Below are 25,334 nucleotides of genomic sequence, written 5' to 3'. Positions count from 1 at the left end.
CTTTTCTGGTTGAATGGCCACAAACACAAGCTGTCTATCTCTCCCAGTTCAAGGAGCTTTTGCTTGGCAGATGAAACTAACCCTGGTAAAGGAGCTGGTCACAAGCACCAGGCCCTGTTTGTGGCTACCAGGGCACAGGAAGGCCAAATGGAAAGTCCAATCTGCCATTGCCCAGAGGAGCACCCATTGTATAAAGAAAACAACTTTCGCTGCCACTTCCTCCCAAGAAAAGCAAGAAAGTGGTTTTAGACTTCTGACATCTTTTCAGAATAAAAACAAGACAGCCTTTTATTTTATTTTTTTAAAAATCCCAATTCATTGACTGCAATGGCTGATGAAAGAAAATTGGTTGCAAACTCTTCAACTCAAGGAGACTATTGTTTGCAGGATCTGATCTGACCCTTTAATATCTGGAAGCTATACTGTCAGCCTTCCACAGCTGCCTTGTATATGTTTTGGTCTCAGGACAGAAAGCTGAATTAAGAACCAGTGAGTCAGTTTAAAATCTAACAGCGAAGTGCCTTGTTATCACCTGTGGGCTGGTTGTTTTTTGTTTAAATCATGGCAGAGATGGTTCCATTTTGGTGACCTCAGATTTAGGTCAACATGCATGGCAGCCATTGGCAGGGTACTTTACTGTTGACACATGGGAGTTTAGCGCTCCAGATCTATCATAGATCCTCCACCTCCATTCCCCTCCTCCCCCCACCTTTGGCTTCTCTACAACTTGTCCTTGAAATGGGACAGGTCCCTTCTCTGCTGGAATCTTATTTTGTGATCAACACAAGGGAGGGAGCCATTTCTGGGAGTGTTTGGGTAATGAGAATTCTATACAAGTCTCTTGTGTATGCGTTCCTTTTCCTTCTCTCTAGCTTGGTATTTCTTTATATTTCTGCTGAGGATAAAATATTCAAAGCAAAAATCCCACATCAGAGCATCAGAGGAAGAAAGAAGCAACAGAAATTGGGGGGGGGGTGTCAAAGCAATAAAGGCAGCATGTGGGGTTTTTTTTTGTTATTTTTTAAACTAAGCCCCTCCACAGTTAGTTGTTAAGATGTTTTGGATATAGTCAATCTTTGGACAGGCAAAAGGCATTACCCCCTTGGGGACAGTGAGAGAGAAAACTAACATTTTTGTCAGTATCTCTGAAGGGGCTGCTGATTGGGGGGGGTAATAGTGCTGGGTTGGAGGGCAGATAATGGGGGGAGCTGGAGGCCTGTTCCTCAAGCTACTGCTACCTTACAGACACACCCCTGCTATTGCTTCCTGTGAAGGAGGAGAGCTACTAGCTGCTTCCTAATTAACCACTAGAGATTGGATGTGATGATCTTGGTTTGGAGGAAGAGTTCATGGCTGACATTTCCTGCTGGTGACAGAAGATAAAACAGTTGCATGGAGCTAGTCAGTGTGAGTGGGCAGACTCAAAAGGCTGGAAGGAAAAAGCTGGAGGACCAAGAGGATGAGAAGTAAACCACTAGGAATTCTAGGCTCAGAGAGGAAAGGAGGGAACATTCTCAGAGCCAAACAAACCTGAGAAAAGACCAAAAAGTGTGGGGGGGAGGGGGAGGGAAGGGGGAAGAAATGATTGTGTGTCAGGTAACAAACGAAGCAGCTGCTCACACAGGAGAAACAGCTCAAGTGGAAAGTAGGGGGGAGGGGGAGAGGAAAGAGCCCCCAAGGTGTTTTCTAAGACAATCACAGCTGTTGCCCTAGCTACAATGCTCAGCCATTTCTCCTCAGTTACTCATGCAACACACTGGTATTTCCAAGAGGCTGGCACACCAATCTCCTCCCCCCCCCCAATTCCACTCTAATGGAACCAGCCCACTTGCTCCTGAGGGAGCTGTCACTGCACAAGCTTTCTGCCACCTCCATACCTGGGTGACTTGTACTAAGTGAATTTCAAAAGGCACCTACCTAACACTCTTCCAGGGGTTTTTGTACATCACCTTGACAATAAAATTAAGAAGTAAGGGGTCTCCATTGGCTGATCCCATCAGATGGGAGCTGCAAGGGAGCAGCACAGCTGCAGACGTTTGCCTTCTGGAACCTTCCCCCCCTCCCCAATCCAGATACCTGCGAGGATGCTGGGTCCTCAGGTGCATCCCCCTCTGCCCCCCACCCCCACCTTTCCAAACCCAGGCTGGCAGCAAGGCAAAAACACCTTTCTCTTCCTCGGTTTTCTTCCCAATTTGCACCCCCAACCCCCACCCCAACCCCGCTCAGCCAATTTGGAATTCAGACGCGGGGAGGAAGGGGGGGGGGTTCATACCAAACTCAATTGGTCAGACCCTGGAGACCGTGAACCCACCCTGCGTGGGGGTTCTCCATTGCTGCTGGGTGCCGGAAGTCATTATCTGGTGTGTGGGGGGCGACCGACCACCCAAGACCCTCATCCGCGGACGAAGCCCTCCCCATCTCCCCACCCTACCCGGGTCCCCTAGCCCCGCGCTTCTCGGATTCCCCAACCCCATCGGATTCAGCCACGGGCGTCTCGAACCTTTCACTCTCCAAAGCACCCTTCAAAAACGCAAAAACTGTGCGTGCTCCTCTCCTGTCCCCCATTCCCCCCCAGCCCCCCCCCCCCCGTGGCATCAGATGCCGACCCGGCCGGGGTGGACGCCCTAGTCCCAACTGCTCCTTAAGAGGCAACGCTCCTTCAAGTGGAGGACACCCTCCCCCCCTCCCTCCACGGACTGGAGGTTGCAAGTCCTGTCAGAAGCAAGCGAAAAGGACAATCACAACAAACCAACCCCAAGCCAGATGCACCTACCTAAAGACGAGCGCTTCTGGTCATGACCCGGGACGCCAGGACTCACGGGCCGGGAAGGTCTCTCTCCACCCGCGTGAAGCCCCCTGGCTGCCCCGCGCCTGTCTGGCTTTGCGGACAGCCCGAGCTCGCCTCACGTGGGTGAGCGGGGAGGGGGGACAAGGCCACGGGTGACAGTCCGCGTCCCCGCGCGACGTTCGATCGCAGCCGCTGCAGGGGTGAAGCTGGGGGGCCGGGCGGGCGCGAGGGTGGCGCAGCGCCCAGCGGAGAAGCGAGCACCGCGCCGCGGGGCCGGAGGGGCGGGGAGCGCGGAGGAGGGGGAGGCGCGCGGGGGCTCGGCGTCACGGTGCGGGGAGGGGAGGGGCGGCGGAGGAGGGGAGGCGGGGGGGGGGGGGGGAACGGGGAGGCAGCTGCTTGACAGTTACTTCGGCGCAACTCCAGGAGGCAGGGCTTCGGTGCCTGTCCCCCCGCTGATCGAGCGCGCGCCGGGCTCCAAGTGCCCTTTACGGGGATCCGCGCGATGAACCTACCGGGTCGAGCGCATCGGAGAAGAAAGCGCGGGGGGTGGGGGGGAACAGTGGCGTCGAGCCGTGGACCTTTCAGCTCCCCTTCGGGGGCCGGCGATGGAAGCCGGGCCGGGAAAACACCGAGGGGGGACTGGAGGGCGGGGCCGGGAGGCAAGTGGGTTGCTCCCGCTAGAGCTGTGCCCGGAAAGCCCTGCTGGGGAAGGTGCTTGGTGAGGGCAAGCTGCTGGGGTTTGTTTGGAGGGAGATTTTAGTACGATGGAGAGAAATAAAGTTTCTTTTCCTTCCTTCCTTCCTTCCTTCCTTCCTTCCTTCCTTCCTTCCTTCCTTCCTTCCTTCCTTCCTTCCTTCCTTCCTTCTTTCCTTCCTTCCTTCCTTTCTCCCTTCCTTCCTCCCTCCCTCCCTCCCTCCCTTCTTGCTTTCTCTTTGTTTGGAAACTGGATAGAGATCTTATTATGATGGAGAGAAATAAACTTTCTTTTTCCTTCTTTTCCTTCCTTGCTTCCTCTCCTCCCAACCCCCCAGTTTTAATTTGTTTTGGTGAATTTGAATCATACATAAAACTTGCAAAGTAATGGGGCTGCTTAACAGCCAAAAAAAAAAAAAAAGTAGCATGAGACATAGAAAGACAAGGCTTGGACTCTGTCTCCATCCTTAAATAGGGAATCCTGCCATCTGTAATCCTCATCTATAAAGTCACCCTTCAGAGTAAACTGTGTATTTAGAATATGTTAAATACAACTGCACCATCAAATACATCTACCCCTCTCCAACTTGAGATTTTGTCACTTGTTATGGCATTAGATGAACTTAGATGTTGGCTAAAGAAGGGACATCCTGAAAGACAGTGTCATCTTAAGAAACACCCCTGCCCAAGTGTGGTAAAGGGATGGCTTCCTCAGGCCTGGACTTCAAATAGCCAAATCAAGTAAGTCATAACCCACCTAAGAATAAGACAAAAAGAGGGAGACTATTTGACGCCTATAAAGAGCCCTTAAGATCAAGTACCAGCCACTCTATCTCTGCCTTACACCACGAAGGGTGGTCTGCGCAGTATATGCAGTCCATATCCTTCATTACAATTGCATTTCCCCAGAGGCCCATCATCTCCTTCTGCCCTTCTTCTAACTCACAAAATAGCGTGCAGTCTTTCCATGCAGGCATTCCTTCCAAGGCAAAAATGTGTTGCCCACATGACATGAACATCCAATTTGCCTGGCACGGTATTCTTCAAGTATTTTAATATTCTGAGTCTCTGGCAAGTTTGGTTGACTTGAGGCAATCCTCACGATACTGCGCATACTGCTTATTGACAATGTGGTTGTATTCTGGTCTCCAGAGCAGATATTTTTATTGTGTCATTTATTCTTGATTAAAATCCAGTAGTAATAGTGGGTATTATTATTACCATTTCATGGATGGGGAATCCCCAAGTTAAGAGATTTAATGTCACTTGCCAAAGATGACCCAGTTTAAATAACACACACACACACACACACACAGACACACACACACACAGACACACACACACACACACAGATGGAAATGCTACATTTGGACACTTGCAAAACATGAGCTGTGATGACTCTACTATTGTGTCACTCATTCTTCAGAGCGCACAGCTAAGCCATGCTTGGATGTCGCTGACCCACAGAAACCATAAGATAATAAATGGGTGGTGTTTGAGGTGACTGTGACAGTTTTGTTATGCAGCAGTAGATAACAATGCATTCACATTATAGAAAGAGTAACCTTTCAAACCACTCTCCTGATCAAAATTCGGCATCAGTTCCCCATTTGGAGTACAGAAAGAATAAAGCCTGAAGTTGATACCAATGCTTTCCAGCCCTTCCAGAAGCCTCCTCTCCACCTCCACCTCTGCTCAGGCTGTAAAGGCTCCCTTCCAATTCCTACCCTCTTCTCAGCAAGGTCAGCCTTGATCAGGAGCATCTTTAATGACATCCTTCTCTTCAATTGTCCTTTTCAATACCTTGTGTCTTTTAAAGTACTGGTTGTAAATTGTAATGACTTTATTTGCCTTTTGTTTCCTGCCTGTCACTAGGCAGTGAGCTCATAAGGACAATGACCTTATGGACTGTGCTTATAGACTGCGCTCTGAGCGCACAGCAGGAGTGTCATGACTGTGTACGGAATAAAAGATGGGAAGCCCTGCCACCCCGAAGCACCCCTTTATTCTCATGGATTTCCCTTGTCAGTCTGGCTTATCTCTACCAACACAGCCTTTGCGTGTTTCTATCCAGCCAAATCTGTTCATCCAGATCGAGTTTAAACACTCCAACCGGCATCCATTTTCCCAGGCCTTTGCCCCCTTTCCTTGCTTCTCCACTTCAGAACTTTCATACTGGCCCCTAGCACCTCTTACCTTGTGTTACAGCTATTATAATTGATGGTGCCATGCTCTAGAGCAATAATCGGGGAAGAGGCACAGATGTGCAGGAGACGTTTGAGAATAAATGAGTATAAAGCTTTCTATTTCCCCATTTTCCAAATAAATAAATGAGTATAAAGCTTTCTATTTCCGCATCTTTTGCCTTCCTCACTTTGGGTGTACTCTTGGTAATGATGTACAGATTTTATGAGAGGGAAAGGAAAGGGATAGAGAAAGAATCAGCAGATACCTTACTATTGGGTCACTGGTGCTTACTGACATCCCCTCCCTTCAAGCCTAAACAATCTCTTTTCCCATTGTTGTCCCCACTTAAAAGATAAGATGACAGATACTCTAGAAAGCTGAACAAATAACTTGCTCATCAAAAGTGAAGCTACAGTTCAAAGAGAGGTGTGGTCCCAAATATGTGATCCTTTTTCTGTAATACAGTTCAGCTCCCTTCCGGGCTGAGGGCATCTTACTGAAGCTTGGATATGAATGTAGGGTGTGCACACGTAATGCTTATGTCCAGAGCCAGAGGCCAGAAGACAGAGCTGAGGTGGCTCCCCAGTCAGTGGTCTGTTGCTTTTTGTTAATGTTGCTACACTCAGCATCATTGTACAAGAAGGAGGGGGGTTCCCTGACTAGCATTTTCTTTAAGCTGCTTCCTCAGCCAGGGGGCACAGTAGGCAGATTATGGAAGGATGATGGCCAATACAGGCTCAGTTTCTCCACTGGATCAGAAGTTCCTGGCGATGGGGACTACCCAGTGTAGTAGTTGGTAGTCCCCAAAGTGCTTAATGTAGAGCATTCAGAGAGCACAGGTAGATGAGTGAGGGATCAGGAAGCCCGGGTCCAAACAACCAGAAGACAATCCTTATTACAGTGCCTTATCTAAAACCCAAAGAAGTTAAGAAGTGATTTTCACAAGACCACATCACTGAATCAAGAGTTCAAATCAGAACCCAGTTCTGGTGCTTGGTCCAAAAGTCTTCACTGCTTGCTATTCACTGCTCCAGCTGTGGCCACCAAGAATCAAGTTTTCATCTTCAGGTAGTTCATTCACTCCATCCCTCCCTTCCTCTCTTCCTCTCCCCCTTCCCCTCCCTCCCTCCCTCCCTTTCTCTTTTCCTCTCTCTACTTCCTAGGCTTCTACTATTTAAGCAGAATCCTTGTATCCTCAAAACTTCACTGAAGCGGGGTGCCAGTGGCTTATATTTGTAATCCTAGCTACTCAGGGAGCTGAGGTCTGAGGATCAAGGGTTGTAGCCAGTTTGGGCAGAAAAATCCATAAGTTTCTTGTCTTCAATTCACTAACAAAAAGCCAGAAGTGGAGCAGTGGCTCAAGGAGTAGAGTGCTAGCCTTGAGAAAAAAAAATAGGCTCAGGGACAGTATCTAGGCCCCGAGTTCAAGCCGCAGGACTGGCACAAGCAACAACAAAAACAAATGAACATACGCGCCCCTTCCCCCCCTCCCCCCCACATAACTTCAGTGAGCAGAGTATTTAGATACTTCACTATGTCCTGGTAACCTTGCCCAGGGAACTGATGAGACAGAGCTGGTCAGGCAGTGGGGGTTGGGAAATATTATGAGAATCCCCTTTCCTTCAATAGAAAGGAATGGTTCTTCCCAAAGAAGAGACAGTTTAGCACAAGTTGAAGTCCCCCCTTTCCCATATATATTAATCTTACATACAAATAATAGCTATTATTTGAACCAATAATTGGGTCCAATTTAGTATCAGGCAATCTTAGATGTTCAGGATCAGTCTGCACATCTAACGATGCAGGGACAGAAGCGAGCCCAGTAACTATGCAACCTGCCTGTGGCGTCTGGCGATGATTATAGTTGTGAGGTGTGTGTTATGAAAGAGGAAGTACTCTGGGTGCTATGGGAACAGTGCCGTGATTATTTTTGGTAGCATGAAACAGGGTGTTTGAACTTCCGCAGCTCTACTGGCAAGGGTCTCTTTCTAGAACTCAACTGTAATCCTGTTCTCCTTTGTTGAGCATTTTTAAGCCACTGTTTGGTTGGAGGACAGAATTGGCCAAGCTAGTCTGTTCTTTCTGCCATCACTCAATTCTAATAAACACACAATTCATCAGAAGAAAGAAAGAGGCATCCAACATGCAGCCAATATGGCTTCCTGGTTCAGAACTTACAGAACTCAAGACCTGCCTAAAGAACTAATGCCACTATAAAGTGAAGTTGATGTTTTAAGAGTCGCAGAGATCTGGCTGCATCTACCAACTCTTATCTATTTATGTTTCTGTATATTTCTTATGTTGATGAGGTTATTTAATTCTGGCTTTTACTGGAGGCCTAGTTGACTGGAGAAAGGTAACCAGATATAGCTGACATAGAGTCTCTCTTCATAACCATAATGCATAACATCCAACTGTTTACCCCTATGACCTTTCTTTAGTGGTACTTGGTCAACCACATGCATGGCCAAATGACAGCTTGGCATGCTGCCATTTCTAAGATTCTTGAACTCCTTCCTTGTACGGTGTATAAGGAACCTGACTCACCTTTATTCACCTCTTCATCTGAAGTTCTGATCAATCTTTTTCCTGCTGTCTTAATTTCCAGTTTTCTAACTTACACTATGCACACAATCACTCTCCCACTTTCCATTTTAACTGGCTCCTAATGGTTTTGGCATAGTCATCCCAGAATGCATGTGGGGAATCTTGGTCTGATTGAAGCCCTGAGGGGTGTTTAGCCTTCCCAGTTCTGGTGTGTAGTTCCAGAAGCCTTTCTAATTGTGTCCCCTACCACTCTACCAACCCACACATGCAGGGGATCACCCTGGACTTAAAGAGTTGAGATGCTTAGGTTCTGTTTTAATGTTACTAACGGAGGAAATGGCAGGGGTGGGTGGGAGGGGGAATCTCTACTTCTATGTCCTTGTCTGTCACATGGAAGATCTGGACAATCTGGTCACTAGCTTCCCTTTGGCTGAAACAGGTGACAATTTCCTGCTCCTATCCCCCTCCCCTCCCACGTCATTTCTGCTTGCTTGGAAATTCTCTGCTGAGCACATGGCTTTGGACCTCTGACTCTTGTCTCTGAAGATCCTGGCTGGCTTAGGAAGCCCTGTGCACTACCTCCTTCATGTTCTAACACTGGCCGTCTTATAGGTCCTTTGTCCTCTGAATATATACCTAAACACACCTCTTTCCCTTAGCAGATATTCAGTGTACTTCTCCTCACTGGTTTTTAACTCCTCTTTATCAGGAGCTATGCTGCCTGCCATATGCAGTATAGTAGTCTCTCTATTTACCAATATAGAGGAGAGTCAATTACTATTGGCTACATGAGGAATTAAGGCATACTTTGTCCCCAGTGGCTGCTGGCCTGCTTTCCTATGGGAAAGAGCATAACACGCCTGCTTTTAGGGCATCCTGAGCTGCACCTACAGAAGCATGCTTGAACCTGACAGCAGAGACTCGCTCACCCCTTTCTGAACTGGAGATAGGAAGGTCTGGTTATCCTCTGTATGCGTCTGGTACCTATGATAAGGTCCTCAAGGGAGGAGCCATCACGGGCTATTTCCTTGCCGTTGTCACATGTATCTGCTTGCACAATGGGAAAGTCGCTTGGCCAAGGCTGTTAGTATTTTTTTTTTTTTTGTATGTCCCGGAGGTGCTGAAATCAGTCTGACATGTTTGGGCAAATAATCCTCATTCTAAACTCCATTTCTCCCTCTAGATTCTGCACCAAGTGACAGGAAAGCTGCAGAGGTAGAGATAATAAGCAACACTGCCAAAGCTGGTAAAAAATGAAATTAGTTCTACCTATAGCAAACAGTTTCCTCCTCAGAAACTTGAGATTGAATTTCTTATACATTTTCATATAAAGACCTATTTATGCAATAGCATCATGGTTCCAAGACCATTTCATATTCAACAAAAATATTGAGGTAGCTGGAGACTCCCTGAGGATGCCTAAAACCTCAGGGATCCTCAGATCACATTTTAAGAACAAGTGATACAAGTCAAAAGAACCTTTTAGCAAAATTTAACTTTAAAAATCATTATAGTTTTGAATACCTGAGGTTGAAGAAAGCAACCCACATTGAATCAATACATGTAGTTCATAAAGATATCAAAATGAAGGTAAAAAGACACAAACTGAAGGTAGAAAGTCAGTGGAAATGATAGGTGTCTATGTGTAAGCACAGCATTTTTTAGCATTGGTGTGTATGTTTTCTTTTTTCTCTTTCTTTCTTTCTTTCTTTCTTTCTTTCTTTCTTTCTTTCTTTCTTTCTTTCTTTCTTTCTTTCTTTCTCTCTTTCTCTCTTTCTCTCTTTCTCTCTTTCTCTCTTTCTTTCTTTTTTTGCCAGTCCCGGGGCTTGAACTCAGCACCTAAACACTGTCTCTGAGCTTCTTTTGCTCAAGGTTAGCACTCTACATGTAGGTTTTCTTAAGGTTCTAAACTGACTTTTTTTGGGGGGGGTCCGGTCGTGGGGCCTGAACTCTGGGCCTGGGCGCTGTCCCTCAGCTCTTCAGCTCAAGGCTAGCGCTCTACCACTTGAGCCACAGCGCCACTTCTGGCTTTTTTCTTTTTGCTTATGTGGTGCTGAGGAATCGAACCCAGGGTCTCAGGCATGTAAGGCAAGTGCTCTACCACTGAGCCACCTTCCCAGCCCCTAAACTGACTTTTAAGTTTACAGTAAATCCCTTTTTTTTTAATCATCAGGGGACATAATAAAAGAAGACATTTGTCTGTAAGGCTTTTCCAAAATTATTTATTTTGTTTCCAACTCAAGATGGTCCCTGGCTTACAGGTTAATCATATATCATCCATCTTCCTCTCTTCTCTCTTCCCCAGGGCTCAAGTTAGGGACCGCATCAATGGCTGCCTTTGCTGTGACATCAGATGGGATCCCTAACAGGAGATGTGTGTGTGTGTGTATATATATATATATATATATATATATATATATATATATATATAATTTTTTTTTAAATCAGTCATGGGGCTTAATTGGTTTTGTATTGACCTGTGCGTATTTGCATCTGAGATTGGTTAAAAGTATGGTGGGACACTGGTGACTCAAACTTGTAATCCTAGCTAACTACTCTGGAGGATGAGATCTGAGGATTGCAGTTCAAAACCAGCCCGGGAAGGAAAGTCTGTGAGACTCTTATTTCCAAACCACAAAAAACCCCGAAGTGATGCTGTGGCTCAAAGTGGTAGAGCACTAGCCTTGAGTGAAAGAGCTCAGGGACAGCGCCCAGTCCCTGACTTCCAGCCTTACCACTGACCAAAAAATGTACACTTGTGATTTTACAAACAAAAAGAAATAATGCTTTGAAATCTGCTCTTACATAATTATTTATATTTTAATAACATTCCATATTCAAGTGACTTCTTTCCTTTTAAATTCATTTTTATTACTTTTGTTTTCATTTTAGGCCAAGGATGTTGCTCTAGGTAGCCCCATTCCTTTCTCTCTGCCCACAGCCTTGCAGAGATCTTTCCAGAGGTCAGCTTCTTTCTAATTCAGAAAGTTGAGACCATCCATTAACTTCAGGGGGTGATTTTAGGAGGGATTACAGGTCCTGAAGTCCTGTTACTTAGAACTTGGTCCCTGGAGGCTGATCTGCACCATGTTTACAGATGTTATTTTGGAGTGCACTTTACTTGTGGTACTGAGGTCTCAGGGAGATTAAATGAGCCGTTGCTACTAATCAAGCAGAGCTAGGAAGAGCTAGGAGGAGACTCAGCAGCTTAACACAGAAGGGAGCCCCATTCAGGAGCCCTACTTCTCTCCCCTGTCTGTGCAGCTCACTTTTCTGCCAGTGGGTCTCTATTCCTGCTATGTGGCTCTAAATGGAGCTATATGTGTGTGTGTGTGTGTGTGTGTGTGTGTGTGTGTGTGTGTGTGTGTGAGTGAGTGAGTGTGTGTGTGTGTGTGTGTGTGTGTGTGTGTGTGTGTGTGTGTGTGTGTGTGGAACAACCCCCAAACCAAACACCAAATTCCTCTTGGAGGCTAGCTCCAGGGCCTAATACCTCTTTCTTTTTAATGTCACATTCATAGCTTGTTACCCTCCCCTCTACACCAATTAACACACATTTTATGCAAAATGAGGATACTAGGTATAGGATCCATTTCACACACACACACATACACACATGTTCAGTTTTCCAAGGTGATTGCTAATTGTAACCCCTGCAGCCCAGCTTGTTTGACCTGCAAAGTCTGCTTTGGTAGTAGCAAGATCTAGGCCCTAGCCTCCTGTTTCCCCTCTTCCTTTTTCTGCTCACAACCAATTCACATCCCTGGCAGCTTGGAATCAGAACTGTGATGACAGGACAGAGCGCTGTCATCCTCCATAATTAGCCAGCCGAGCAAGGCTGAGGTGACTTGTAAGAGCACTACATTGACAGAGCGCTTGCTCTGGGAATAAATTATTCACAGCCCCTGAAGTGTAATGGGCTATCACTTTCAAAATAGGTCATTCACACTAAGGCGGTTGGAGGTGAAAATTTCTCAGCAATGGTAACAAATCCAAGTACTTTGGTTTAAGCAAATCTCTGAAGACAGTGGTTTCTCTAAGCCATCCTGTATTAAGTATCTTGTACTGAATCCCAGCTATGTTTTCATTAGTGGCAGGAGGGAGAGGCTGAAGCAGCTGTCTGCTGGCATTAGTAAATGTTGGAGGATGGAAGGTTTTATTTCAGCCACTTCTCTTACTGACCCTTCCCTGAAGAGCCTCAAGGGGCTACTTGAGAAAGATAAATGTGAACACCTGCTCTGGTTTCCCCTGCCCACAGAGGATGCTAAGTAAGAGAAAGAATCAGCCCCAGACAGGTTCTAAACAGTCAACACACACAAGACTCTCTGAGAAGTGCCACGCAGCCTTGAGTGCTGGTCATAAAGGAATTCAAGTTCAAGTTCAACAGCTGGAGTCTATGTGTCCTTGCATTTCAAATCCTAATTCACAGACATTGGAACTGCTTGACCACCCAATACACTTGTCCCCTTGTTGACAGTAGATATATTATTCAAGTCAAGCACTGGTTGGAATACTAATAATGGACTGGCTATTTCGGTGTTTGTGAGAGTTTCTGGTATGTAACAGGTTCTTAAAAAAATTTTTTTTTCTTTGAGGATAGGGATTGTTTTGGTCTGAGTATGTAGCTCAGTGGTGGAATGCTTGCTTAGCCTACACAGGCCCTGGGTTCAATTCCCAGTACTGAGAAAGAAAGAAAGAAAGAAAGAGAGAAAGGAAGAAAGAGAAAAAGAAAAAGAAAGGAGGGAAGGAAGGGAAAGAAGGGCTTCAATTCCCAGTACTGTGAGAGAGAGAGAGAGAGAGAGAGAGAGAGAGAGAGAGAGAGAGAGAGAGAGAGAGAGAGAGAGAGAGAGAGAGAGAGAGAGAGAGAGAGAGAAGAGAGAAAGGAGGGAAGGAAGGGAAGGGAAGAGATAAAGAGAAGAGAGAAGAGAAAAAGAAAAGATTGTGCTTCAACATGGAGTAATTCTGCAAAGGAATATCTTACAGGGGAAAGAACAAATTTTCCTAGGATTAGAATAAAGGAAAGTGATTGAAAACAGCTTGTGCTATTGGAGTTAAAGTATAAGCAAATGTTCTGCCTGTGAGTTATTACTGTTAAATGGATGTATGCCTAAGGGAGGCTGTTAAATCCCCTGGGGAGGAGCACAAAGGGAGGAGTTGAGCAATAGGATTGGAGCCTTGGTGCCTGCTCCGAGGAGGAATAGCCCCTTTTTACATCTCCTCCAGCAGAGATTCTATGAACATACAACCTGGAAGCAAAAGGGCAAGAAGTGCAATCATGCATTTGAACTTGGTGATCATGGAAAGAAATGCAAGAGAGCCTGTGGGGAGAGATTTGTTTCCATGATTAGCTCATTTATTACACCACTCCCAAGTCCAGCTCCTTGGTCAGGGTCAACTCCCAGAACCATTTCTAGCTTTTGTGGAAACTTGTTTCCTTCCTATTACATAGCTCAAGGAAAAGTAATTGCTCCACAGATGTTTCTGAATTCCTTAGTATTTTCCTGTATTTTGTTATATCCATTCCATATCAATTTTTAAAAATATGGGTATGTATATATAATGATCCTGATAAAATATACAGAATATAAAATGTAACATCTAATGTCTTACCAGTCTTTAAGTGTACAGTTCATTATTCTACAAGCTATCTTCCAAATTATTATTTAGTAGTGTTGGGGAAGAAATCCAGGGCCTCATACATGCTGGGCAAGTGGTTTATTAAGTTATATGTCCAGCCATCAGAACTCTCATTTTGCAAAACTGAAACTCTATGTCCATTAAACAATGTTTCCCTATTGTCTCCCCCTCACTTCCCCTAGCAACCACCATTTTCTGTTTGTTTTGGAGACTGACTTATTTTACTCAACATGACACCTGGCATTGGTGACTCACACCTGAAATCCTAGCTACTCAGGAGGCTGGGATCCGAGAATCAAGGTTTGAAGCCAGCCCAGACAGACAAATACATGACACTCTTATCTCCCATTAGCTACCCAAAAGCCCCAAGTTGTGGTATAGTTCAAGTGGTAGAGCACCAACCTTGAGCACAAAAGCCAAGTGAGAGCATAGGGCCCTGAGTCCAAGCCACAGTATTGTCGTGCACATACAAAACCAGAAAGACTAAGCCATGTTGTAGCACATGTCAGAGTTTTCTTAAGCCTGAATAATGCTCCACTGTATACATATGCTAGATTTTCTGCATCTATTCTTCCTTAGTGGTTACTTAGCTTCTGCTACCTTTTGACTATGATAAATAATGGTATGAGAAAATAATGTCCAATTATCTCTTCAAGGCTGATTTGTTTCTTTGGGCAGAAGAAGTGGAGTTACTGGATCATACTTTTCTGATTTTTTTTTTTTGAAGAACTGCCATACTGTTTTCCACAGTGTTGGTAACAACTTCCATACCCACCAAATTCCCTTCCCAGAAACACTGCACAAGCACTCCTAACTCCTCTTAATAGCAAGCTTTTCTTCTTCCTAGAGCAAATTGGAACTGCTCAGAGATGTCGAATAGAACTAGACATTCCTGCTTCTTCTAATGCTTAGCAACCAGGAGCCCCATGGCCCCCACTAAATGTGCATGGGTGTATGTGGTAGTGCTTTTAGCTTTCTCCTGTCGTGTCTGTTTTGGAAAAAAAAGCTTCCTTGTTCTCAAATTAACATGCAAGCTGAGCAGACACACACTGGTCTGCCTTATAGGCGTTGGGTTCTGGGCAAGAGCCAGCAGTGTTCTGTGTTGATCAAAACTCAGCTAATCCCATGTAATCTTCAAATGTCAAGAATGTATTTCCAATTTGTGGTTTCTCTGGGAGACACTCCCTGAGGCCTAGCATATCACTCGTTGGTGAACTGGGGGATTTATGTGTGTGAGAAAGCCTTGGAGACAGTCTTGAATCATGCTTATCCATCAGTTGTTCCCCAAGGAGGTTCAAGAGCCTCAGATCTCAGACACATGTGAACCCAAAGAGTCAAATGGAAAAGAGACTTTTGTAATGATGCAGAGGTATGATTGAGAAGGACCCTGGCCTACATGTTATCTTCTTTCACCCAGCTTATTGTTAGGCTAGTAATATAGGTTCTTTGTCCTACTGTATTTTTTTTCCATCTGCAGAATACTGTCTTTGTTCTGCTCCACTACCCATGGTATTCTGTCTTAGAGCCCTAACCAACCCCTGCTCAGAGCAACAGCCACCACAGAGATCACTGACTCACCGTGGGCAGTTTTAGAATTGCTGGAGGATTTTGATGCTATAAACTGTTGTCTTTCTGGGCATTTCAGCAATGTTAGGAGGACTCAGGAGATGCTTTCTATTCTGTACACATCACTCCATGCTGCCAATGACAAAAGGTACTGTTCTTTTCACATACAGAGGGTAAGACTTTGGATATACCATCTACTGTCTCTCCAGGTATAAGGAAGACCTGAATTGATCCCTTCCTGCTCTCCCTAGCTGCAGCTGCTACTATATCCAAACTAATGGACCCGTTGTGGCCCTGGTCATAATTTTTATGAGTGATGCTCAATATTTTTTTATTTTTGCTTTATTCACAGAGGGTTGATCCACCAAGCTAATGTTTGTCCTTTCATATATTTGTATGCAACAAATGTATTAATATACAGATACACATAAGCAGATTACCATGAGTTCCTATGATGGTTTTGCCATTTGCAAGTACTTAGAAAGCAATGAAAAAAACCAAAAACCAAAACCAAAAAAAAAACAAACCCCAAAGTGCCACCAGAGAGGATATTCAGGAGGCTTCATTTAAAATCTTAACTGCTGCTAGGTGCTGGTGGCTCACGCCTATAATCCTAGCTACTGAGATCTGAAGTTTGCATCTGAAGTTTGCAAGTGAACACCAACCCAGGCAGGAAAGTCTATGAGATTCTTATCTCCAATTAATCACAGAAAAAAATGGAAGTGGAGCTGTGGCTCAAATGGTACAGGGTAAGAGAAGCTCAGGGACAGTCTTCGGGTCCAGAGTTCAAACCCTAGGACCAGCCTTTCACCCCAAGTTAACTGTTGTCCTAAAATGCTGCAACATATATATATATATATATATATATATATATATATAATATACATATATATGTGCCTAGATATAGACACACATGTGTACATACAGGTATATAAGCATGACACATATACATACACACATGTGTGTATGGATGTACACATGTGTGTATGGATGTACACATGTACACATGTGCATCTATGTATGTTCATGTCATACATATCATGTGCGTGTAGTCAATGGATTGTAATTTTCAATGAGAAATTTTTAAACAAGCTCTGGAGGCATGGCTCAAGTGGTACAGCACCTGCCTAACAAGCAAAGCCCTAAATTCAAACTCCAGTTCTGCCCAAAACCATGTTTTCACAAACCTAGAAAGTTCAGCCTTTCTCAGATTAGCTTCTAAAAAGAATTCTGTGGAGGAAGTATGGGGGAGGAGTAACTGTGATGTTTACTTCATTAAATATTTACCCAGGAAATAGGTCCTAAATGCTGTTAATGATGTTATTAAAGATAATTCTTCACCGCTGGCATTACTGGAACACACAAGGGGCCTTTCTACACAATAAAATGACCCTTAGTGTGTATTGTTCTTTGATACCCAGTGCTTTTTCAAAGTAAGTGCTTTTTCTATTCCTTTGAATAGAAACCAGGCACTGGTGACTCCTGCCTGTAATCCTAGCTCCTCAGGAGGCTGGGATCGTGGTTCAAAGCCAGCTGGGGCAGGAAAGTCCATGAGACTCTTATCTCTAATAAACCACCAGAAAACTAGAAGTGGTGCTGTGGCTTAAGTGGTAGAGCAGAAGCTGAAGAACTGAGGGACAGCACCCAAGCCTAGAGTTCAAGCCCCACAACTGAGAGAGGGGGAAAAAAGGCAATAGAAAACAGGGAAAAATCGTGAATTTATTCTGTGCCAGGTAATAGAGTTATTCTGAGCCCTGCTTTGGACACATTGTGTATATTATAGCAGGCAGGCCTGCTATTTATGAGCTCTGTCCCAGGTACCTCTTTACCCCAGGGAAGCACCTGCACTGCAGGTGTACCTGCAGTCCCAATAGCTCTCATTAGCCTATGTCTTTGATCCAGCCAGCTCTTTGTAATGTGACAAAAGCCAATAGTAGAAGAGGGGAACTTTATAGACTTGGGAGGCCGGGACAGCTGAGAAAATCATAGATAAATACCAACGGACTTCTCAGGAGTAAGCCCCTAGTGATGATCTCATACAATTATCTGCTTTAACCTCAGCAAGCTTTCTTGATGTTGTTGTTCTTGTTTTACTTTTTGTTATTTTGCTTTGTGCTCATACTGAGGCTTGAACTCATAGCCTGGGAGTTATCCCTTAGCTCTTTTGTTCAAGGCTGGTGCTCTATCACTTAGGCCACAGCTCCACTTCTGGCATTTTGTTGGTTCATTGGAGATAAGAGTCTCATGGACTTTTATTGCCTGGGCTGGCTTCAAACTGCAATCCTCAGACCTTAGCCTCTTGAACAGCTAAGGATTATAGATGTGAGCCACTGGTACCCAGCTCAGCAAGTTTCTTTTTCTTTTCTTTTCTTTTTTTTGGGGGTCTGGTCATGGGGCCTGAACTCTGGGCCTGGGCACTGTCCCTCAGCTCTTCAGCTCAAGGCTAGCGCTCTACCTCTTGAGCCACAGCGCCACTTCCAGCTTTTTTCTTTTTGCTTATGTGGTGCTGAGGAATCTAACCCAGGGCCTCAGGCATGCAAGGCAAGCACTCTACCACTGAGCCACCTTCCAGCCCCTTTTTCTTTTTTTTTGAAGGGGCAAAAATCACCACCACCACCATCTTCATCCTTATCACTATAGCATCATCACTACCATCAATCATTGCAACCACTACCATCCCAGTAACCACCACCACTGATACTACCACCACTGCCATCATCACCATCACAATAGCCCTGCCAACCCACATCATTACTATAAGTGGTAGAGAGGATCAGAGCTTCTGAAGGAGTTAGGTAAAGCCAAACACCTAGTAAGTTGAACTAAACCTTTGGGTTCAAATATTTTCTTCATTCTACAACATACTGGTATCTTCCTTTAGTTTAGAAGTATGCAGAGACTCTAGACATTTTGTACACAGAGGACTTAGTATAGCAATATGGCTGAGAAGGTTGCTTGGTGCTTCTCAGGAAGCTTTTTTTTTTTTTTTTTGGTGGTTTATTGGAGATAAGAGTCTCATGAACTTTGGTGCCTGGGCTGGCTTTGAACCGTGATCCTCAGATCTCAACCTCCGGAGTAGCTAGGAGTACAGGTGTGATCCGCTGGCACCTGGCTTGGAAGCTGTTTTTGAAGTGAGTGCATGACGCAAGCTCAGATTGAAGAGTGCAGATCCCTCAAAATAGCAATGCTTTCTTTACATTGTGCTTTATATTAAGATTTAAAATTTCAATTAAAAAATCTCTTGGGCCAATGCTTGATAAGAAATGTACTCATTATCTTGCCCATGTAATTGTAACCCCTCTGTACAGTATGTTCACAATAAAAAATAAAAAATAAAAAAAAATCTCTTGGGCATGTCCCCTCACTTTGGTAAGACTGGAATTTGAACTCAGGGCCTTGCATTTGCTAGGCATGCACTCTACCACTGAGCCATGCTCCCAGTCCTTGAAAACAAATCACATCTCTCTAATAACGATGTTGGCTCAGTATGTGAAGTAACATATTGAAAAGAGAGGGAGAAGAGTAACAGTCACAACTTATTTCAATGTTTTGATTACCATAATTATGCTTCCATCCTTTTTTTTAAAAGTTGTGACATACAGTGGCTATGTATACCATTTATTGATTGATTGATCGATTGATTGATTGTGTTGGTTCTGAGGCTTGAACTCAGGGTCTGGGCATTGTCCCTGAACTTTTTCACTGGTGCTCTAGCTCTTGAGCCACAGTTCTACTTCACCTTTTTGCAGGTTAATTGAAGAAAGGAGTCTCATAGACTTTCCTGCTTCAAACTGTGATGCTCAGATCTCTCAGCCTCTTGAGTAGCTAGGATTACAGGCATGAGCCACTGGCACCTGACTATGCATATACTTCTGGTTTCCAAGTCTAGTCCTCTAGAAGATACACTCAAGCATGTTTTCCACTATTCCTAAAAAGTTAAGACTTCTCTGGGTGCTTACAGATATATTATTCCAACGAACATTTAAAATGTTTTCTTTGCAACAATGGGCTCCTTTCTGGCACTGGTTTGATCTAAGTAGGTTACTCTGAGGTCACTGGAGACTATAAATCAGAGGGGTGGACTGGTGGCTAAGACAGCTTGCATAGCTTTCCTGCAATGTGCTATTTTAGTTGGTGCCCCTGGAATGACACCATCTCGTTGGCACCAGCCAAAGAAAGCTTCCTAGACATCTATGGGAAGAGAATGTTGTGTAGTAATCCAAGGCAGAGGTCACACAGGCATGAATTACTGTGGGGAGGTCTGTGTCTGCTCCAGACCCGTTGTCAAACGACAGGATAACTTCCAACCAAAGTGTTCGTCCAGGAATCCGGGGATAGAAACTGATCCAAGCAACTTTGGCAAAGGGTGAAAGCAAAGAGTACTCAATTCTTTTCAACACACCAAACTAGGACAGCCTCTTCCTGCCTCTTTTTTCCAATTCCATTATGAATCCACTTGAAAACCCCTAATATCTCTTGAGAAAGACTCACATAAGTTAAATAACAATGGCCTAATTTGTTTATATGCTATAAAACATGGCATGTTTTATAGCATCAAAGAAAATGCTGCAACACTTTCTAGAGAGAGTCCATACACTTTTACCTTTCTATTTAGCTTGGTTTTTCCTTTAAGGGTACAACTTAACTGCTGTAAGATTTCAGGATTTACTGGTATTTTTTATATACCCTTGATTTAATCTCTTTCCCTCCTTCCTTCCCTCCCCCTCTTCCATCCTACTTTCTCTTTTCCTTTTATTTCTCCTTCTCTTCCTCCGCTTCCTTTTGTCTCCCCTTCTCCTTTCTCTTTCTCCTCCTTCCTCTTTCATGTTCTCCCTTTCTTCTTCTCTCCCTTTCCTTTCTTTCAATTTTGGAAAGGGCAAATGCGCTTCAGAATATGATATCAAGATATATCAGATTACCATTAAAAAACTTACCTTGGTTTTTATAAACAATCTACATAAAAGACAAAAAGTAGGCACATATCTTAATTATGATTCTTTTCCTGATGAATGCTTTTCTAGCTTCCTAGTTGAAGTTCCCTTTGAAAGAGAGAGCATGCTGACTCAGGGGGTTTGGACAAAGCTGAGAGGTTTGGTTTAAAAGTGATGACATTTTCCCCATCTGCTGATTTCTTAAAGAGCTACTGACAGCCAGTATTGGAGTGGATTTCCTCTGGTCCGTTCATCTCCATCTGGGAGAGCCTACTTTCTTTGTAGATGCTGAAACAACTTTCTCAGACATGGTCAGCTGGACAGGTGTGTTCTGCTATGTCATGCTGTCCTGGCTCAGGGAACATTGAAAATTGTGGCAGAAGTCTTGCAGTTTCATATGATCTTTAAGTGAGATCTTAAAGACACATGACCCTCCAGGGAATTGTAAGAACTGGGAAATATTTTGCATATGTACTGTGAACCCATGGTATTTTATTATTCTAATCTGTTCACTTGGAGATGGACTATTGAACAATGTTGAAAATGGAAGGAATGAAGGCTGTATTTGGCTAATTTCTAAGGAAAGAAACAATTGACTATCACCTGGAGAACTGGGTCTTGCTCCTATACAGGCCTTCTGTTCTTGAAAGCTGGCTAAAGCCCTCAGCTGCCCAGGGCCCCTCTTTTTTGCTTCTTTCAATCATCATCATCATCATCATCATCATCATCATCAGTTTTTATAGCTATCATTACCATGATTACACATCCAGCTGTTTCACTAACATTTACCAGAGTGGCTATCAAGACTGTACAACAGATGACACAACAGATGAAAGCCCTTTAATTTGATAAGCTTAAAACAACAATGGGAAAATAGCTTCTAATTCTAATTACTGGATTTTCAATACCTTTGTAATGAAATAAATCATTTTCCCAGGAAAAGGCACATCTACCTGGTAGGAACTACTTTGTAAATGACATAATGATGTTGTTAGGTTCAGTAAGCACACTCAAGTCTGTGTGTGTGACAGAGAGGAGGGAGCAACAGAGACTGAGACTTCAGTCTTTCCTCTCTTTCTCTTCTTCCTCTCATCTTTGCTCTGTCCACCCCTTCCCTTTGCACCCTGCTGAAGAACAAGGGCAGAGTCACACACCAATGCTTCATAGTTCTGTGAATCTTAACATTTTCTTTAACCACAAAGAGCAACAGTTGAACAAACAGGATCTCAGAAAGGCAGTTAAAAATACATCATGAGCATGACTCATTTCTTTTTCTTCTAAGATCTTTATATGGTTTGCCTATCTCAGTGGAGATATATATGGTTATATATTCATATCAAATTATCTAATTATCCAAGATTACCATATGTATATGTATGAATATATATGTAATTTTTTTGTCGGGTCTGAGGCTTGAACTCTGGTCCTGTGAGCTGTCCCTTAGCTCTTCAGCTCAAAGCTAGTGCTCTACCACTTGACCAACAGTACCACTTCTGGTTTTCTGGTGGTTTATTGAAGATAAGAGTCTCATGGACTTTCCTGCCTGGGCTGACTTTGAATCACAATCATATCTCAGCCTCCTGAGTAGTTAGGATTACAAGCATGAGCCACTAGTGCCCAGTGTATATATGTAATTTTGTTACATATTTCTGTAGGGGACAAAATTTCCTTTAGAAAACCAGTCCATTGCAAGGAAATATTGTTTCTCTAATCACCAAGTTCTAGGTTTCTTATATGAGAGGAAACTCATTGTGCCTAAAGCTCTCTGCTGTCTTGCTATGTGAAGGGATCTGAAAGCTTGGTTGACCCAGGACAGGTGTGAATACAAGATACATCTGATACCTCAAGGAGAAGATTAAGGACAATTCTGAGGTTTAAAAGAAGGAAAACGAAGTCTCAGAGAATGTATAGTCAACCTTCTTGTTGTAGATGAGGAATGAGATTCAAAGAAGGTAAGTGACTTGCCCAAATTCCCATAGCTGTACCATAGTAGGGCTAAGGCTACCTTCCAGGCTCATAACAATTTGTCCAGTGATGTTTCTAGCGTATTCAACCCTTGCAGTGTATATACAAACTGGTGTTTTGTGAATAAATTTGCTTGGAACTACTAGATAAACCACACATGTGGGAAATTGGGTGAATTTCCTTTAAACAGCTCTGTCCTAGGACCAGGTATGGTGGTACAAGCTTAAATCCCAGTACTTTCCTTTGAGCTCAGCCTGGGCTACATAGCAAGACCTATCTAAAACACAAACAAACAAAAATGATCACTATTCTATAGACTAATTGGTAAATTCAGCAAGAATTGGTATTTATTGCATATAATAGTACCTATGTTTAGGCACTTTCCTATAATAGTATTTAATATGCACAAAGCCCCGTGAGATTTGTGCTCCATTTTACAAGTGAGTAAACTGAAGCCCCGAGGGATTACATCACCTGTTTTAGGCACAGTGAATTAATTGGGAAAGCCCAGGCAGCACGACTCCAGAGCTGATGCTCTTGACTATGGCCTTACACAGAGCTTGTTAAAATGAGACACCAGCTGGTCAAGTGTTTACTAATTAGCAAACATAAGCCATGACTCCAAAAACCAAATAAAGGTAAAGTGGAGGCTAGGGATGTAGCTCAGTCAACCATGTACAAGTTCCCAGGTTTTGTCCCTAACACACACACACACACACACACACACACACACACACACACACACACACACACACACACACACACACACACACACACACACACACAAAACAAAATTCCATAATGGCTGGCATGGTGGTTCATGCCTGTAATTACATCTTCTTGGGAGAGAGAGGTAGGGACTACTTGGGTTGATGTGGCCAAAGCAAAAGCAGGAGATCTTATTTAAATTAAACTGAAAGCAACAGAACTAGAGGTATGACTAAGTGATATAGTGCTGACTTATCAATGACAAGGTCCTGAGTTCAGGATGAAGTACTGCAATGAACAAATTATTTTAAAAAATACTCAGTGTTGGGTGTTGACTTTCAAAGGATTCTCTCTTTCTCTTTCTTTTTCTCTCTCTGTTCCCTCCTCTCTTGTCTTTAGGGTTTAAGTAAAATATGATGATTAATTTAGAAAGTGTAAGTATATCCCACTGACAAGCAATGAAAGCATTATGAACTCACTATGAATAGACAAATGGTCCCATTTTACCATTGAGGAAACCAAGTTCTCTGTGTCATAGTAGGCTGACTTAGAATTTCAATCTGAATCTTGTCTGCATCCCAGTATGATTCTACACCATGGTTCGTGAGGCTAAATGATCAAGCATGTGCAGGAGACATCCCGCAGGTTCAGCAAGCCCTGCTTGTTGAGGTCTTAACCTTCCATTCAGGTTAGGAAGGACCAGACATGATCCAGAGTGCTGGGCATTAGTCTGTAGGTGGCGCACTTTAGCACCATACCTAGATAAAAATAAAAATCTCTTTGTGGAAAGAAAAATATGGGCTGGGCATTTAGGGCTGTCAATCTGGAGGAAGAGCAGATGAATCATTACTATTGTCCACTTTAAACTTACCTTCCTAGTTCTGAACATTTGTTAAATGGTAAAGGAAGTTAGTGCTTAGTAGGTATAAGCACCAGAAAGTATCTTCACAGAGAAGGAAAAACCAAAATCACATTTCAAAATAGCAGTGACTCTCAATTCCTGTCACTGGGTAAAGCAATAGACTGAGAATGTAGTCTCTAACAACAAAGTTCAAACAGATCCTCTTCAAACTGATGTAAACTGTGATAAATCCCCAAACTATGGTTTTGGTGTCTACAACAAAGTACTGGAAATATAGACATTGGTAGTTAGTCTAACCCTAGATGATTAGATTTCAAGGGATTCATAAAGCACAATACTATTTTTTAATAAACTAGTATTCTTGGGAGATCTCTTTCACACATATACACTCCCACTCCCTCTCCCACTCCTTAAACAATTACTTAATTGACTTTTAAATAAATTAGTAGACATAATTTCTAGCAATAACCAAATTCGTGAGGTCCCTGAGTTCAGATTTCTATTTATCTTGTCAATTCTAAAGTTTAGAAAAGCTCTTGCTTATGGCCCATCTCATTCATGGGCAGCATGGAACAAGGCATTAATAGAGATCTAGATCAGATATTTAAGAGGGTCATTTTCTACTGCATAGTCAATTAAGGGAGGACTATGGGATGAGAATGGAAAAACTAAGCAATGCCAGTAAGCTACCAGAGCTTCAGTATCTCTGTCTGAGGGAAGAGGACAGGGAGAGCGGATTAGACAATTGGAATGCCAAGTAAGTATGGAGAGAGAGAGGAGAGAGAGGAGAAAGAGGAGAAAGGAGAGAGAGAGAGAGAGAGAGAGAGAGAGAGAGAGAGAGAGAGAGAGAGAGAGAGAGAGAGAGAGAGAGAGAGAGAGAGAGAGCGCATAGATCAAAGCATATCATAACTCTATGGTACCATAATCACTCATGGTCCATTGGTTCAACTCCAACCTGCCTTGCTGTGTGCAAAACACTGTAGCAGTCTTCCCTTCAGGTGTCAGAAAACAGCACAGAAGAGGGACAAAGGATTTTCAATAGTGTCAAACCACAACCAACCAGAATGCTTCCAGAGAGAAAGCTGTGTTTACCTTCACCAAAAATATCATCCTCTTCATCCATCAGAAACTCCTCAGCTTCAAGAAACTGCATGTTGAGAAGGACTGTGGGCAAGGCAGTGCCCAACTCTGGAAGTCCCAACAGCCACACTGCCTCTGGGGCAGTTTCCTTTCCCCGTGGGTTGCCCAAGCCCTTGGGGAGGGCAGCTTCCGTATCTGCCCTGAAGAAAGCAGCTTCATTCATATGAATAAGCTTCTGATGCCATTTGAAGAGTGAATTGCAGGTGAGGTAATTTTCACCACCAGAGAAGAAAGAACGTTTGGGAGGGGGACTGCAGATCTGGTTGGATCTGAGCATAGATACCACTCAAGAGTCTCAGTGCAATGGATTCTA

The 25,334-nt window shown here is 43.7% G+C and overlaps 1 protein-coding gene across 6 annotated transcripts in view; it reads right to left on the bottom strand.

Annotated features, from left to right (window-relative positions):
- Window positions 1-25,334, bottom strand: part of Ripor2 (RHO family interacting cell polarization regulator 2) — a 180,307-nt gene that overhangs the window by 81,892 nt on the left and 73,081 nt on the right. Inside the window, exon 1 of one of the 6 annotated variants that reach the window (XM_070024446.1) lies at window positions 24,974-25,171. The exons of 2 other annotated variants lie outside the window; for them this stretch is intronic. In XM_070024446.1, coding sequence (XP_069880547.1) covers window positions 24,974-25,034 — 61 coding nt within the window. In that variant the 5' untranslated portion in view covers window positions 25,035-25,171. Of the gene's footprint in view, window positions 1-2,773; window positions 2,977-24,973; window positions 25,172-25,334 lie in introns of those variants that run through there. 3 more of the 6 variants (XM_070024448.1, XM_070024442.1, XM_070024445.1) reach the window with 3 other exon arrangements.

This window comes from Dipodomys merriami, unplaced genomic scaffold, assembly GCF_024711535.1.
Source record: "Dipodomys merriami isolate MVZ:Mamm:240054 unplaced genomic scaffold, mDipMer1.0.p SCAF_16, whole genome shotgun sequence".
Lineage (NCBI taxonomy): Eukaryota > Metazoa > Chordata > Mammalia > Rodentia > Heteromyidae > Dipodomys > Dipodomys merriami.
This window is presented reverse-complemented; position numbering and strand designations above follow the sequence as displayed.